Genomic DNA, 16,347 nt, shown 5'->3' with positions numbered 1-16,347 from the left:
CAATGGCTGTTACAGCAATTTAATAACATATATTGAATTCGGAAATTCAATATAAAGCAGCTGTTACATCCTCACATGACTATAAAAAGGCACCTCCTCTTCTGTTTTTTGGATACTCTAAAAAAAAAAAACCAGTACAAAGCACGCTTGTTTTTCCTTCCTCCATCTTCGTTGTGGTTCGCTGGAATTTCCAGCCTATGCTTAGCCAGAAATTCATGTCCGTTGTATCCTGAGAAATAGTTACCAGCAGACCTAAAGCACTCCAGTAGATGGTAAATCTGTTTTAAGGATACTACACTGTACAGGCCTTGGGTTCCATTTTATTTTTTTGTTTCGGTTTCCTTTCTCTTCTGTTTTGCTCTCTGTTTTCATTTGTCATTTCCAGTTGCTGGTTATTATTGTTTAACTACTGTGTAAATTGTTATTTCACTGTGTTTGTTATTCGTTTACACTGTATGCGTGTCTCTCAAACACAAAGGCGGCGGCTCTATCTCCGCTAAACGTACTTTTGATGTTCTGATTTTGTAGCTTTTGGGTTGAAGATTAGCAAATGGTAGTACCCCATATATTGGTGAGTCACTTGAAGGTAAACTAGCTATTTTTGCCTTTCCATTATCACTTAACGCTTTCCATTAAAGTAAGCCATTTCAATTTCAGAAAATCCAATTGTTTGCCGACTACGGAGTTCTTAAAAATCACCTAAATTAATGCTTACAAATAAATTAGAAGTAGAAAAGAAAGTAAGGGGCTGCATGAAATTTGACAGTAACACAATCACGAAAGACAAAATTGGGGGTATGGTGTCACGGTATAGCCTAATTTTTGTCCCCAGTCATATGAACAACTGTTACATATTATTATTAATTGACAATCCTATTATAGAGCTATACCGTTACCCTTATAAGTTTTTGGATTGCTAGTGGTAGATTGCAAAGTTGGACAACAAGTTAGGAGACAAATAAGGGTGTGTCAGTGTTTATGTCAAATGTGGGGGGTGTGAATGTGTGGTTACACAAATGTGTGGTACGAATATTAATTTCAAGGATTATTGGGGGGGGGGGGGGGGAATTTTAATTTATAGGATTTCCCCTCTAATTTAAAGTTTAAACGAAGGAACTTGGCTTTAAGCTTCAGAGAAGATGATTGCATTGAAAAGTCTAAGGAATCGCAGCAGCAATTTGTCACCAAAGTTCCCATTTGTGGAGCAACGGAGATGGAAGAAGGCAGTGGACTCAGCTCAAACTCGACTGGAGAACCGAACAAGAGACCATCAGCTCGACAAACTCGCCACCAAACTCAGAACACTCAGAACGATTCTCAACACCCACCGACTCATGTCCACTCGAAAGCGGGGCCCCTTTGTCTCCGTACAGATAATGTCCCGCTGGAAGAACATCCTCGGATTGAACATCACCATGGGTAACTTCCTCCACAAATACCCTCACGTTTTCCATTTATTCACTCACCCTCTAAACAAAAACCTCTGTTGTAGATTCACTCCTAAAATGGAAAATTTGATTAACAAAGAAGTTGATGTTATAAGACGCTGCGAATCGGATGCCGTGATTAGAATCAAGAAATTGTTGTTGATGTCCAAAAGTGGGACCCTTCATGTCCACGCGTTGAGGTTGATTAGGACTGAATTGGGTTTGCCCGAGGATTTTAGAGACTCCATTTTAGGGAAATATGGGAATGATTTTAGATTAGTTGATCTGGAAATTGTCGAACTGGTTAATAGTGACAAGAATTTGGGTGATGCCTTGGTTGAAAAGTGGAGGGAGAATGAGTATAGGGAGAAGTGGTTGAGTGAATTCGAGACTAATTTTGCATTCCCGATTAATTTTCCAACGGGGTTTAAAATCGAGAGAGGGTTTAGGGAAAAGTTGAAGAATTGGCAGAGGCTTCCTTATGTCAAGCCTTATGAAGGAAAAGAAAATGTGGTTAGGGTCCGTACGTGTGGAGGGTTCGAGAGGTTTGAGAAGCGTGCAGTTGCTGTTGTTCATGAGTTGTTGAGCTTGACGGTTGAGAAGAGGGTTGAGGTTGAGAGGTTGTCGCATTTCAGGAAAGATTTTGCCATGGAAGTTAATGTGCGGGAGTTGCTACTTAAGCATCCTGGGATTTTTTATATATCTACAAAAGGGGGTACTCAAACAGTTTTTCTGAGGGAGGCTTACAGTAGAGGGTGTTTGATTGAGCCTAATCCAATTTACGTCGTTAGAAGGAAAATGTTAGACCTTGTCTTGCTAGGTTGTCGAAATACTAAGGAATTGAAACATCTAGAGGAAATTAAGCAGGAGAGTGACAATTTAATTGGTAAAATAGGTGATGGAGGTACAAGAGGTGGGGACTGGGTTGTTCCAATCTTTGAACCTCTTAAAAAGGACAATCTGGATGATAATTTAGATTAAACTTGTGATTTATCGAACAAAGAGCTTGATGTTTCTGCAAATAGTGGTGGTGAAACTGACTTTCAAGTTTCAAGAATGAATTCAATTGGCCATGTGGTGACTCATGTTCAGTCCTTCAAGATGAGATCTTCTTCTCTGATTGAAATGCAGAGGCATGGATGCTGAGAAGTCTACATAACAGTTTGTCCATCAACACAATTATCAACTAGCCTTAAAATATTAGTTGTGGTAAGTTGCTTCTTCCCTGCAATCCATGATTTTGTTAATCAAGTGCTGCATCACATCTTGTAAAATAATTTAATAATTTTGTTTAATAAAATTTTAGGTTGTAAGATGTTTATCACAGCAGTGCCACATATGTATACCTGTGAGAATCATTGCTCTAATACCAAACATCAACAACATGTGAAAAAAATGTCATTTGGATTTTGATGAAGGAATAAATTTCAAATAGTTTGACCTGGCCGCATAAACTGATTTGCTTTCTTGGAATTACATTCTGTCCTTGTTTAGTATACGTTACAGTACTCTTTTTGATGTGCTTTACTTTTGGAACAAAATTCTGAACTTATGGCGTCCTTCATCAGTAGGTAAGAGATGGTATTGTTGGGAAGTAACTGTTTTCTTGTTAGATTAAGTTTATAGTCAGTTGTGATTAAATGTTTATGCTTATTCTTGGCCATTCTTTTCATGTTTTCTAAGTTGATTATTTGCTTTGGAGCTCAAGATTCTTAAAAGAGAAGCAGAAAAAAAAATGATAATTACCTTGTTTGTGATATCTCAATGAGTTTTCCTTTCAATATCTAGATGGTGGAATTTTAAGAACGAAGACTGGATATCTGTTAACTGCCGTGTCCTGCTATCATAAGCTGTTAGTCACAAATCACAATTTAAGTATGATTGAAACATCCAATCTGAGAAGGTGATATATAGGGAATTTAGTGGTAACATGTCACTTGATAGATTTCAGATTACATGCAATGTAATCATTTTACCAAATTTGAATAACATTTGTTTGTAACTTGCTTATATTTGTTGCTAGGTAATGACAATTTTAGCAGCAGGGTTTTGGGCAGTTATTTCGCAGCGTCTTTAACAGGAAGACACTGCCTAATGTAGATTGGTCTGCAAACTGTTCTTTTGTTGTACTGTTAATTTATCTTCCTTCCTTTTATTTATTTTTTTTGTTTTCGCAGCTCCCCTTTCTCTTCTTAGGTAAACAGAGGAAAATGCACTGTGTAATGGGGGCCCCTGGACTAATTCATCTTTCGGCCAGATTTCAATGTGGTTGAGCAGGAATTGACTGTCTTGCAAGTCAGAAACTAGGCTAGGTTTATATGACAGATTTATGGTCGTCGGCTGCTCATAGCGAAGATATATTTCTACGTAAATCTCAAGGGAGTCTGCATGGACATCAAACAGCAGTTTGTTGATTGGAACCTTTAACAAATGATGAAATGAAATTGAAGACAAATCTCTTTTGGTTTAAGTTGACTGAATTGAAGTTGAGTCGGGCTTCCAAGTTAAAAGGACCAATGTCTCCATCTTGGGCTAGAACTGATCCCTTACAAGCTCCTTTCTTTCTTTCTTCTGGCGATATGCATTTTGTGTGACACAATAAGGAGTCTGGGAGGCAGTAAATTCAAGAAACGTATGGCAGATGCTTTTATAATACATATGTAAATTTTATGGTCTAAAGTACAGAAAGCGTCTTTGTAATGTTTGTCTTTGGGACCGATGAAGATTTTATTAGTGAGGACATCAAACCCTGTTTATGAATGGCGAATAAATTTGGTGTTTGCTATGCGGCTGTGCAATGTGGTGTGTTATTGTGTTTCATCCATGACAATAATATATATACTCATAAGTAAGTCTTCACCAATTAATCAATTAATTAATATACTGATATTGCTTCAATTAAAATATAAAATACAATTAAAAAAATATATATCTTTTTAACATTTTACATGCCTTTTTGATTGTAAGTTGTTTGATAAATGTTGTTGTTTAAATTCGGCAGTGTGGGTGGGCCGGGCGCATAATTTTATTTCAAAATATTTAGAGAGAGAGAGTACTTCTGTACTTGAACTGTTGAACTTGCCTCACCCCAACGCAACGTTAATGCAAAACCCTCCAAAACCCCTTTAATTGCTTTTGAAACTGAGAGGGCAACGCTTCACAATTTTCAAGGGGAAAAAAGGGAAAAATGGTGGCAACTTCTTTGTCTCTTACTCTTAAATCCCCACTCTTGTCCCGTTTCCTGGGATTCTCTCACAAACGAATTTCTCATACTGGCCGGCAAATTTATACTCCTGCAAACCAAGCTCAAATTACAGCGTTTAGGGGCTGTTCATCTTTTTCTTTGACTTCTTATACTTCGAGTTTTGGTCATGGAACTGTTGTTAAGGATCTGGGTGGTTCTAAAATTAGATTTGGGCAACTGGGTTTTGATCATGTTTGCGTTTTAGCGGTTGCCGATGGTGGCTCGGGTGGTGGCGCTGGTGGTGGGTCTGGAGGCTCTGGCGATGGCAATTCTGGAGGGAGAAGCGAAGGCGGTTCTGGTGGGAGTAACTGGTCCTTCCTTCAATGGTAAAATTCTTCGGCTTTTTTTTTTTGGTTGTTTGTGTCTTAGTGTGCTTTTGTTTTTCGATTCTTCGGTTTTGTCATTGTATGTACTTTTTGGCTAGATATTGCTAGTTCAACTGAAACAGATTGACCCATCATTGTTTTTTGTTCCATTTTTGACTGCTCGGATTATTAGCCAACAACACAAGACCTATGCATTGCGCTGGGTGGAAATCAAAATGCAAAGTGCATTTACTTGATTTTGAGGTTGTCAAGCTCAAATTGAAGATTATCAATTTTTGGATTTCTGATTTTAATTGATCATTGACAACTCTATGGATGAATAGATTTAAAAATGTCTTATGATAGGCTATCTCTAAGCAAACTGATTTTAGTTAGTATATATGTTCTCACATGCCAATTATCGTACGAATAAATCATGAAACGGGGCCTTGTATGAGGCTAATGTTTAGTATGCATCTTCTCATTTTTAAATATTTATTCTGTGAATAATTTGGTGTGTGCATCTCCTAATTATTTCATTTCAGTTCCACAATCATGTGGTAAATAAAATGGTCAACTATTCTATATTAACTGGAATTGTGTGTCATTGCAGGTATTTAGCTCTTCTTGCCAAATATCCTGTGGCAACAAAAGCCGTGACATCTGCACTTTTGACTTTAATTGGAGACTTAATCTGCCAGGTAAACTTTCTTCATTCACTTTAAACCAGATTAAGTGTCTGTTTCCTCTGTTACTACATTGGTCGAGTTCTCAATATTTCACTACTTTGTCATTTTCTTGACTGAATTATGATTTCCATAAGCTACTTCAATGTTACCACTGCTGGATTTTACAGTTATTTGCCCATCACTCACACTTATAGACTATTTGTACAAAATCCTTGTGTATTTTAGAGCCAGCTTAATTTAGTGGTTTTCAGTTCATCTCTATCATTAATTAAATAATGACAAGTTCAATTTTATGACTATGTTGTGGTTGTTGTTGCAGCTCGCCGTTGAGCAAGTGCCTTCACTGGACCTCAAAAGGACATCCCTCTTCACTTTGCTGGGGCTGGTGTTAGTTGGACCCACATTGCATTTCTGGTAATGCCTCGCATCAATACATTTGTCTACATAGATTTGGATGCATAATTATAGTAAAGTTTGCACTCTTTTTCTAATTCTAAGGTATAGATATCTCTTTTGATTTCTTTAATGATTTGCAATTTCTATAGTTGCTTTAATTTGTGGTTTCATAATTTTTTCTGTTTATATTTGTTTTGATGCCACTGAAAATACTAGATAAAAACCAAGGTTTTTGTGAGTTCATCACCAAAAGAAGAAAAAAGATGAATTTTTTTTTTTTTTTTTTTTAAGGGGTTATTACATCTTTCCCTTAAGACAACTTGTGTTATCTTAGGTATTCACATCTGAATAAAATGGTGACAATGACTGGAGCATCAGGTGCATTCCTACGCCTTCTAACAGATCAGGTGACTATATCTCTCTTCTTTAATTTTTCCAATATACTCCTTGGTCGCTTCATCATTTAAGGTATGTTTTGTGTTGCAGTTCCTTTTTTCTCCCATATTTATTGGAGTTTTCTTATCTACGTTGGTAACACTTGAGGGAAGGCCATCGGAAGTTCTACCCAAACTTCAACAGGTGGAAAATGCATAATATTTTGCTCCTTTTTTTTTTTTAAGTTTCAGTTACCTTCCATGCATTCTAATTTAACTGTAAAAGCAGCTTTTTGAAAGGACCTATAAAATGTATATTTGATTTTAAATTGTTTGTACTGAAGTTGAACTTTAATTTCATTTTTAGGAGTGGTTTTCTTCTGTTGTAGCTAATTGGCAACTGTGGATACCTTTCCAATTCCTCAACTTTCGATTTGTCCCACCACAATTCCAGGTATGGATAGCTATATTTATCCAAACTATTTGTGGTACATTAGCATAATCTACTCAGACATGGTTGGATCATATTTCCTCATCAAGCAAATGTGTTGTTTTGTACATGGAAGGTTTCCAAATTGATTACAGAATTCGAATGTGATATTTGAAAAAAGTAGTTTGGGTTTATGTTATAGACAAATAAATGAGCAGCCATGCAATGTAGATATGTCCATTGCGTGGGCTTTTTGTATTCCATTTAGGGAGTATAAAAGGTCTGTTGTTTAGCCCCTTACGTCAACTTGTTTATGCAGTAACCTATCTTGGAAATAGTATATCTGTATATGTTAACACTTCAAACACCAAACACATCATTTTGATTGTCTAATTTGGGATGTTATGAGATAAGCTATTTACCGGCTAATGAAAATTGCCAGCTTGTTGCTCCATTTTGAAAAGGTAGTTGGTTAGAGCATGGAAATAACAAATGCTCATTCGTGGCTGCTCTATCGACCCATCGTTCGGATATGAACTATAATTTCAACCTTTAGCCATCAAGTTTTTCTAAGTAAGTCAAATCTATTCAAAGGAGACATCCCAGGGCCATGCTTTGGGCTTGGTGGATCTGACCTATATTCTAAAATCCGATCTTTGATAACTTTGTTTATTGATTGTGCTAGTCTCTTATGTTATTGGCTTGTTGTTTGCTGTTTAGAATCAATCACTTCATCCTTTTTGCACTCTCTCACATTATCTGCCATATTGGTCGTTGGACGTGATGTTTCATCCATTTGGTAAATTTCAGGTCCTTGCTGCTAATGTTATTGCTCTAGCTTGGAATGTGATCCTCTCATTTAAAGCTCACAAAGAGATCCTCCAGAAATAGGTTTGTGAAAGCGAAGGACTCTTGTTGATATTCCATGCATTTACTGCTGCTCTGTTGTCCATGATATGTATTTTGATTAAGAAGTTGAAAATTCTTGAAATCTTGTTCAATTTATGTATTCATCTAAATGGGTGTGGCTTGAGATGGTGGTGTTTTGATGGTCTCCATTCTGTTGCTTAGCTGAAACTTTGTGCTCTAAGCATGAAATTATGCCGCTATTTGATTTTGGACTTGTCATGGAATGCAGGTCAATGAAGTCAGCCCATTTTTGCCAGGCTGTAGTTTAATTACGGTCTCAATCCTTCCTAAGAAGTTTGTCAATGCAAGTCCTTGATTAGCCCAGCCCCCCCCCCCCCCCCCCACCCACACCATGCACTGATACATGGATATTACATTTTAAGAATATTCGTGAATGAAAAAAAAAAAAAAACTAAGCTAAAAATATTTATTTATTGCGGAAAGAATTGAAATTCGAAATAAAACATGACGGCATGGCATATGCAAGCATGAGGTAACGGAGGAACCATCGGGCAACGGCGGTCAATCAGAAAGAAAAGATTAGACAGCAACGCAAGAGATAACAGTGACAGATGAAAACGACAGATAAAAGTCAGAAGACACGTCACCAGTCAGTGGACCCAAGAGACTTGTCTCTATTCGGAAAGAGGGCCCCCAGTATTTTGTAGGTCAACAACCTCTCCCACTATGATATGCCCCCCCGTGAACACCGCAGCTTCACTTTCTTTTATGAAATGTCACGGCCACTGAAGCATCCTATTTTGAATTTCCCTTTGAAAAAAAAAAATTAACTTGGTTATACTAAATATAATTATTATAATGCATGCCGATGGTAATGTATTACCAAAATTGTCGTTCAATAGTTTTGTGTTTTGTGTTAGAAGAACGTTTAGTAATTTCTTATAGGATTTGATTGTTAACATTTTATGTTACAAGATATTTAAAGATTAGAAGTGGCCTCGAACCAGTTCGATTGATTACGGCTGTACAAGTCAAAAACCAATTGGAGTAAACTTAATTAATTTATTATTAGTTATACGAGCAGAAACATTACTCATATTGTGTAAATATTTTGATATGTTTTCTTTTCATGATATTTTTAGACTCCAATAGTTAAACATGGACATTTCAAAGGGGGAAGGCAAAAAATATATATATCAAGTTTTCATTGAAAAATTCTTACGTATCCCATTGAATAAGGTGGGGCCGGGATGATTGTTTGATTTGTTTATCATGTGATCATGTTACCACTGCTAGAAGGCTGCAGATATCGTTATCTGACTTGACTGGCTCAGTCAGCAGTCAACAGTCAACGCTATTAGCTTGCACCGTTGGATTTCATCTTGTGGAGGATAATTGACGGTCTATGATTCGGAAATAATTTAATGTTGTTACAATAGACTAAAGAGATTACACCTACACACACGTTGCACATGCTGGGGACACGTAGGGAGAGTGCAATGAATGCGGCCGTTGATGGCGTGGCAAAGTCTCTGTCAGTCAAGACAAATACGACAAAAATGTACAATCAAGTACAGCACACCGTTTCTGACTTGCCCCACAAGATTCCTCAAGCCTCCGGCACGCCACCCAACGCCGATCAAGTTCATGATTAAACGGTAACTAAAATCATTGGATTTTTTTTCTTCCTGCAATTTCTGCAAGTTCGGGTTCCAATCATATCGGATCCGATGTGAGAAGATTTTATATGTCTTTTTACTGGATTTTGGTTCAATTTCAAGGAATCGCGAATTGAACCAAAACTAATTGATTTAAAAATTTAGATTTTAACTAAAATTGAGGTCTCCTTTAGGACTGGCATTGAGTGATTGTAATTTTAACTTTCAAAACATAAGTGAGGGAACTTAAACCTTAAATATTAATAATGAAGCGAATAAATATTGTAAAAAGATATAGTGCTAAAAAATCCTTTTTCAACCTCGTTACTTATTAGAAAAATAAAAATCTAAACAATAAAATTGTGTTTACTTACTGAAGTGAGAGTTTTAAATAATAAAAGAATCCATTGATCATTTAAATAATGGTTTTCGGATGGACGACTTATTTAATTTAATACAAAATTATATATCTTAACTAAGAAGATGTAACAACTTCTTGACCCCAATGTTATTGCCCTTAAAGCTATTTGTAAAATGGGATTAGTTTCTTTCTTACACTTGAAAAGGGAAGCAGACACACATATCATGCAAATTGTTGATGCCCTTTTAATCGAAACAAAATGTTTGCCGATTGCTGTTGTTTTTCAGCAATCATTTTGTGCTTTCTTTAAAAAAAAAAAAAGAGAGAAAAAAAAAGTCGCAAGTTGTTTTCATAAAAATTGTTAGGAAAAATAAAATAAAATAAAATGAAGATGCTTATTTCACACTAAAATGTGTGACCACAGACTATGACGTTTTTTTTTTTCTATATCTCTTTCGCTATTTGACGTTTACTAGGTTTCAAATTTGATGTTTTCATGTTTTCCAATATAATTTTATAATTTGTTAAAATAAGGCGAAATAAATTTATTCATATAATAAAACAAGATACAAACTATCTCAAATTATTTTTTAATTTTTTTCATTTATTTTAATTAGAAGAGACTGCTTACTAAAATTAGTTGTTGAATGGAAAAAAAGACTTGTGGCAAGGGCACTGTAATATGAAGTTACTCATTGAAATAACTAGTTAAGAAATAAAAGTAATAAACATTAAATCAAGTGCACCATCCTTGCAAAAATTGTCAACTCGTTCCCAAATTCCCACATACAATGTTATTATCAAACCAGATTTGAATTAAAATTGTACAACTTGTGTACTTCATGAAAGAAGTTTCTTTAGTTAAATTAGTTTACTAACAAAAAGTTGTATGTAAGTGAGTGGTAGTTGTTTTAGTGATCAAATCTTGTAGGATATATGGCGTAAAAAGTTTTGAATTTTTAAGTTATGTTCACATCACAATTGCTGAGGTATTTCAATTTTCATTCCTTAAAAAGAAAAAAAAAGATTTTTTTGAGAAAAAGTTATGTTGTCCTTAACATAACTAAAATATTAAACATAATTAAATAACGTATTAGAATATATTTCAATTGGGTAATAAGAGGTATAATTTTCAATCATACAATGCGTAAAAAACATGAAAAAAAAAAAATCAATATTACTTTTATAACATAACTAGTTACTTATAAAAATTAATAAAAGGCATACTTTCAGAAGAAAAAAATGGGGGGGGGGACATATTGTTATAATAATATCCATTATTATATATATATATATTAATTATCGATAATATATATAACAATTTGCTTGACTTGAAAGGAAGAAAAGAAGTTGAATAGGTCTGCCGAGACACAAGTCCATGCAATTAGATGATTAATTTAATTTTTAGGGACCTTTAGACTTAAGAAAGCACTTGCACTATTTTATATACGTATTCTTCGTCAATTTATTGAACATAAATTGTATTAATCAAATCACGGGTGCTAACGCATCCACCAAATCACCATAAACACTAGATATTTTTTTTTTCATATATTATAATTTCTAAATAATAATAACAAATTTTCTAGAAGACCGAAGCCAAGTGAATGTAACTAGCTTTGTTTAAGCATTTATTAATTGAAATCGAGGAAACACAAAATGGGTGGACTAATTATTAAACTCAGCAGTTACCATCTAGCATAGAAGTCAATTGATGAAGTTTAAAAAAAAAAAAAAAAATTTGCAACGAATATGGGATTCGATTTTATACCATGTTTATTTGAAAAATCAAGATCCCCTTCCCCTGCCACACCACTACTTCTGGGTTGTGTTAAAAATTCGGCACTTGTTTTGTAAAGTCAAAAGATTAATCTGTTTTGATTGCATGTTCATCCTTAACGCATTTAAGGATTTTTACATTATTTTAAGTAAATTTGTGCTCCTGGCTAGTTCATATTTATAAGCTAATAATATGCATTTCAATATGCTTGGAATGCTAAGGATTCGTTAATTTTGCTATAACTAATACCACCACGTTGATTAAAGAATAAAATTTAATCGAAAAGTCAATCAAGTAAGTAAATGGTAGTATTAGATGATGTGGTGAGAGGAATGGGAACTTGCTTGGAATTGGAGAGCCACTCAACTTTTTTTTGTTTTTTTCTTTTTTCTGTATGCTATTTATTGTCTGTATGGATGAAAAAATTTGAGAGCGACTGGTATTGATCTTTAAATTCGACAAAACTGAGCACAAACCACTACAAATACCGAAATTCATAGTCTGCAACAAAGTACTTAATTTGGGAATTTTTTTTTTTGTTTTATTTTAATTTTACATTTACAGACTTGTCTATATTTACAATCAAAATTACAAATTACACATTTGATTTTTTTTTTTTTCTTTTAACGGAGTTAGAATTCTTTAAACAGGAGTTTAATTGGTAGATTAAAAATTATGTGAAGATCGAACCGATAGACAATTCAATGATTCGTGTTCATAATTGTCAAATAGGGGGGCATGAAGTGAAATAACACTTGTCATCTACTAAAGACGTGTTTGGACTTAAGATAATAACACATTCTTCCATAATCCAACACCTAGGTACTCACTAGATCTCGAGCACGGAGTTTTGAACTGAGAAATAATCACATTCTTCTATTATTATTCGTCAAATCGTTCACGGACCAAAAATGAAGAGAGCCGATGCGGTAAGAAGGTGGTCTAGTTTTCGGATTGTTCACCGACTTCAGCAAACGGATCTTAAAATCAACACCGAGTTCTTGTCGTGACTCATGAACCGCCATCTCACCTTACTTTTGATGTAATTGGAGATCTGCTCCGGAAACACACTTTATTATATGCTTATGCGGGGTGACAAAAAAACTCATGGAAACAAACAAGTACAATAATAACATCATTGCCTGATTAATTTGGCCATCATCATCATCATCGTCATCATAAATAATTTGTGCATTTATTACAACAACATCCTGCAGATTGATGAAAATAATTTAATAATAATGATGTCTATATATATAACTTGGAAATAGTAATCGAGTACATTTGTAGTTAGCAAAACATGATGCGAGTAAAAATAAGCTCCATTCCCATTCATTCATTGCTGCTGCTTTCTAATATACCCTTACAACCCATTACACCATTAAAGACAAAAACTATACTGCATCACTAACGATCTAATAAGCTCATAAACAAAATGTCCCCCCCCCCCCCCCCCAATATATGAACAGACAGACCCCATCACCACCCATTACAAAAATTACCACCCTAATTTAAGCATTTTTTTTAAAAAAAGAAACAAAAAGGAAAATCACATATTCATAAAATTAAAATTAAGATTAAGAAAGGAGAGAGAAAAAAAAAAGAACACCAAATTGGTCACATCACTTTCCACGACTCTAGAGTGGGAAAGTTGGACAGAGCATCGAACTCTAGGCCAGTACATGCGCCATCACCCGCCAACGAGGTTTGAAAATCGAAGTGACCCGACCCGAGGACCGACCCGACTCCCGTCCCGGGAGCTTGGCCCAGCTGCTGGTGATGATCCAACAAGAAGGCCGACGTGTCAAGCGTGGGCAAGGACCCACCGCCGATTCCGTGCAACCTGCCGCCGGGCCTCTGCGGCTCCGGCTTCAGCACCGGCGCCATGGCCACTTGCGCGCTGCCGAATCGGACGCCGGTCACCTGCTGCACCATCTGCCTGAAGTTCGCCGGATCCGCCGTTATGAACGTCGTCTGGGTCTTCTTGGACGCACGCGCCTTCCGCTTCGTGATTTTCCCAGAATTCGGGCCGCCGACGGCGGCGGTACGCTGGCGTTTCGGGAGAGTTTCGGGGTCGGAGCCCGAGACGTTAGACACAGTGGGAGTTTCGGGGGCGACGAAGGGCGGAGTGAAATCGCAAGCAAGCGTTTCAGTGACGGAGTAAGTAATATCGTTACTGTTGTTGTTGTTGTTAGAGAAGGTTTTTTGAAGGGCCTTGGTAAGTGTTTCGGTGTCGCGTGCGTAGGCTTCAGATAGCCAAGAATCAGCGAAAGCCGCACGAAACGACCACGCTTCGACGCTGGGTAAGTTTTCGGAGGATGTCATTCTCGTAAATATTTGGTGTAAACAAGGGCTGATGGTTATTTCAATTCGGGTCGGGGCCTTGGGGGGTTTCTCTTCAGTTCATTGTGAGTTTGTTTAGAGAGTGATTGAGGAAGAAATGGGAGAGGCTAAGGGAGCCAAGAGCTCGTAAATAAATAGGACGGTGAAGCGGGGGGGCGGGGGTGAAGAGAGAAACCGCGTTTTTCGGGGGGACACGTGTCGGTTGTTCGGCTGTACGGATGGAAAAAAAATATAAATTTAACCATGGTTTAGTGAATAGTTGACTGCTGGTGTTAAAGACTTTGAGACAGTGCGAGCGAGTGAGTGACTTGATTTTGACGGTCAAGCCGCGTCGTTTCGATTGGCGTCCTTGTTTACGCGTTCTGACACCCTCCTCCTTATCCCCTTTTTTTTTTTTTATATTTTATATTTTATTTCTTTTTCTGTGATTTGTTGCCGCTTTTTGATATTATAATTGCGCCGTTACCGTCAATTATTGATCCTGGATTGGATCCGTGATATGACTCGCGAATAGTGTATATTCAAAATCCTCCCAATTGTTTCAAATTATTTTCATTCAAAATTTACAAAATTACAATTGAGCCTACCCACCGAGATTCTTTCTATCATATGTAAAGGCTTGAACGACGTTTCCCTCCCAATTAAGACCGTCACCAGATAAAGCAACAATTAAATTAACCATCACGAATCTTTAATAGACGTAATATATCCTCGCTTGGTTAATTCTTCAGAGAACTGTAACTAAAAACTTAAGAGACGGCCGGCATTGCTTGATCTATGATTCTATCCGCGCTTCAATCACATATGTAACTCGAATCTTTATATCAATCAACATCTTGCATTTAATATAAAGTTAAATCACTTCAAGCAAAGGCAAAATCATACTAATGAAAGTACCTGCTACATTTTAAGTGTTAACGTATATTTTTGTATATCAATTTCGTGAACCCCACACTATTTTCTTAATTAAATATCACGCTTTTGTTGTAAGAAAGAATAATATTAATGCTAATAATATACTTACAAAAATTATATTCAATTCCATCTCATGGTCCAAAATTGTATCCAAACCACAATGGCATTACTAATTATAAGATTATATTCTTCTAAGTAAAATAGTAGGATGTGATTGAAGTGAGATAAGATTTAGAGCAACTCAACAATTAAAAATATTAGGATCTTTAAACTTTTATTTAGTAGATCATTTGAATTTAAATTTTTTTAAAAAAATAGGGATTGAAAGATTGATTTGACATTTATTCACTCTTTCACTTTAAAAAAATAAAAGAAAAATATTTTGAATAATGACACGCGTTGATTAAAAGAAATTTATTATGTTTTAATTAATATAACCTACAGTTCATATAATATGATAGTGAATCCCATTATCATATGACTAATTTTTATATATATTACAATAATTATAAATTACGTAGGTTGTAACTTAACAAAATCTTAAATAGAAACGAAAATCTCAAACCACAAGTGTATCAAGCGAACATTAAGGTTGGCACCTGGCATCATCCTTCCAAAATAAAATAAAAGAAAATAAAAACTGATGGCAAAATAGAATAGAAATACTTTTTTCAGGAGAAAACAAAATAAAGTTATGTAAGTAACATGACTCGGAATTGAAGAGAGGACCCACACGGCGAAGGTGAGATTCTCAAGAAGGGATTAGGTAGCATCGGAGTTGATGTGTCTGCAATCGTATACACGCTATGCTCCTTTCTAATTAATTTTCCTCGTTATGCTCTCCCTCTCTTTAGGAATGCTCACTGTGCTCCCCTTCGCTTCTCTATTTAGAACTCACTACCATAGCCTCTTATAATTATTACTTTTCTTTTTTAATAATTTTGTTCAGTACCACATACATCACTGTAACTCAATAAAAAATAATGAAAAATAAAAGAATTTAACTAGTGTAAGTAACCATTTCTAGAAGGACAATGAAATTTGAAATTTTTTTTTAAAAAAAAAAAAAGGAAGGCGCCAGCGATTACGTTAGGAGGTGAGGTGGCGTGACGAAATGGTGACGTACAAGTAATACTTTTAAAAAAAATTACACAACTAGTACAGATAGAGATAGGATTTTGACTTGACACTTGATGCTTACACCGAAAGCTCTGCCTTTATTCCCAGTACACTGACAGGTGACAGTCTTGTTCCTCAAGAATACTCCCCCCTCCCTCTCCCGCCTCGGCCCCGGCTCGGCTCGGCTCCCTTCCTCAGCTTCACCCACATTACTAACGCTGTTATAACGACGTTTAGTTACATCCAACTACAAATCCTTATTTATATATAGACCAGTGCTATGTTAGTAACATAGGGTGATCCTTATATATATATTATTAATTTATTTCCTCTCATTAATTAATTGAACAGGAATGTCTTTCGTTTTAATGAATTATATAAATATAATTTTAAAACTAAAAAAATTTAAGTTTTTTTTTTTAATTTATTCCCCATC

At 35.7% G+C, this 16,347-nt stretch overlaps 3 protein-coding genes across 5 annotated transcripts; 2 read left to right on the top strand and 1 right to left on the bottom strand.

Annotated features, from left to right (window-relative positions):
• The first annotated feature begins 1,213 nt into the window (after positions 1–1,213).
• Positions 1,214–3,598, top strand: LOC102617783 (protein ROOT PRIMORDIUM DEFECTIVE 1). The gene is made up of 2 exons (XM_052443805.1): positions 1,214–1,419; positions 1,493–3,598. Exons 1-2 carry the CDS (start codon positions 1,214–1,216, stop codon positions 2,406–2,408), a joined length of 1,122 nt encoding a protein of 373 aa, XP_052299765.1. The 3' UTR covers positions 2,409–3,598.
• An 866-nt stretch (positions 3,599–4,464) lies between these two features.
• On the top strand, positions 4,465–8,043 carry LOC102617207 (protein sym-1). 3 transcript variants are annotated; one of them, XR_371067.3, is made up of 8 exons: positions 4,465–4,997; positions 5,590–5,677; positions 5,985–6,079; positions 6,396–6,468; positions 6,548–6,640; positions 6,825–6,889; positions 7,676–7,756; positions 8,004–8,043. XR_371067.3 is itself a non-coding variant. In XM_015531565.3 (8 exons), exons 1-7 carry the CDS (start codon positions 4,615–4,617, stop codon positions 7,754–7,756), a joined length of 900 nt encoding a protein of 299 aa, XP_015387051.1. In that variant the 5' UTR covers positions 4,467–4,614; the 3' UTR covers positions 8,004–8,043. The 3 variants fall into 3 exon arrangements, 2 of the variants coding, with proteins under 2 accessions (XP_006482001.1, XP_015387051.1); XM_015531565.3 differs by having other exon boundaries at positions 4,467–4,997; positions 6,803–6,889; XM_006481938.4 differs by lacking the exon at positions 8,004–8,043 and having other exon boundaries at positions 7,676–7,898.
• Positions 8,044–12,765: 4,722 nt separating this feature from the next.
• LOC102616903 (calmodulin-binding protein 25-like) lies at positions 12,766–13,992 on the bottom strand. Its single transcript, XM_006481936.4, has one exon. It carries the CDS (start codon positions 13,857–13,859, stop codon positions 13,152–13,154), a length of 708 nt encoding a protein of 235 aa, XP_006481999.1. The 5' UTR covers positions 13,860–13,992; the 3' UTR covers positions 12,766–13,151.
• Between the last annotated feature and the right edge of the window lie 2,355 nt (positions 13,993–16,347).

The sequence above is a fragment of the Citrus sinensis genome, chromosome 6 (genome assembly GCF_022201045.2).
Source record: "Citrus sinensis cultivar Valencia sweet orange chromosome 6, DVS_A1.0, whole genome shotgun sequence".
Taxonomy (NCBI): domain Eukaryota; kingdom Viridiplantae; phylum Streptophyta; class Magnoliopsida; order Sapindales; family Rutaceae; genus Citrus; species Citrus sinensis.
Note: the sequence above shows the minus strand (reverse complement) of the source record. Positions and strands in the feature narration are given on the sequence as shown.

Excerpts from the sequence above, each read along its gene's own strand:
- LOC102617783 (XM_052443805.1), top strand. The coding sequence starts at position 1,214 with ATGGAAGAAGGCAGTGGACTCAGCTCAAACTCGACTGGAGAACCGAAC. Across the intron at positions 1,420-1,492 it reads CGGATTGAACATCACCATGG|ATTCACTCCTAAAATGGAAA; the intron begins GTAACTTCCTCC and ends CCTCTGTTGTAG.
- LOC102617207 (XM_015531565.3), top strand. The coding sequence starts at position 4,615 with ATGGTGGCAACTTCTTTGTCTCTTACTCTTAAATCCCCACTCTTGTCC. Across the intron at positions 6,080-6,395 it reads GGACCCACATTGCATTTCTG|GTATTCACATCTGAATAAAA; the intron begins GTAATGCCTCGC and ends GTGTTATCTTAG. Across the intron at positions 6,469-6,547 it reads TACGCCTTCTAACAGATCAG|TTCCTTTTTTCTCCCATATT; the intron begins GTGACTATATCT and ends TTTGTGTTGCAG.
- LOC102616903 (XM_006481936.4), bottom strand. The coding sequence starts at position 13,859 with ATGACATCCTCCGAAAACTTACCCAGCGTCGAAGCGTGGTCGTTTCGT.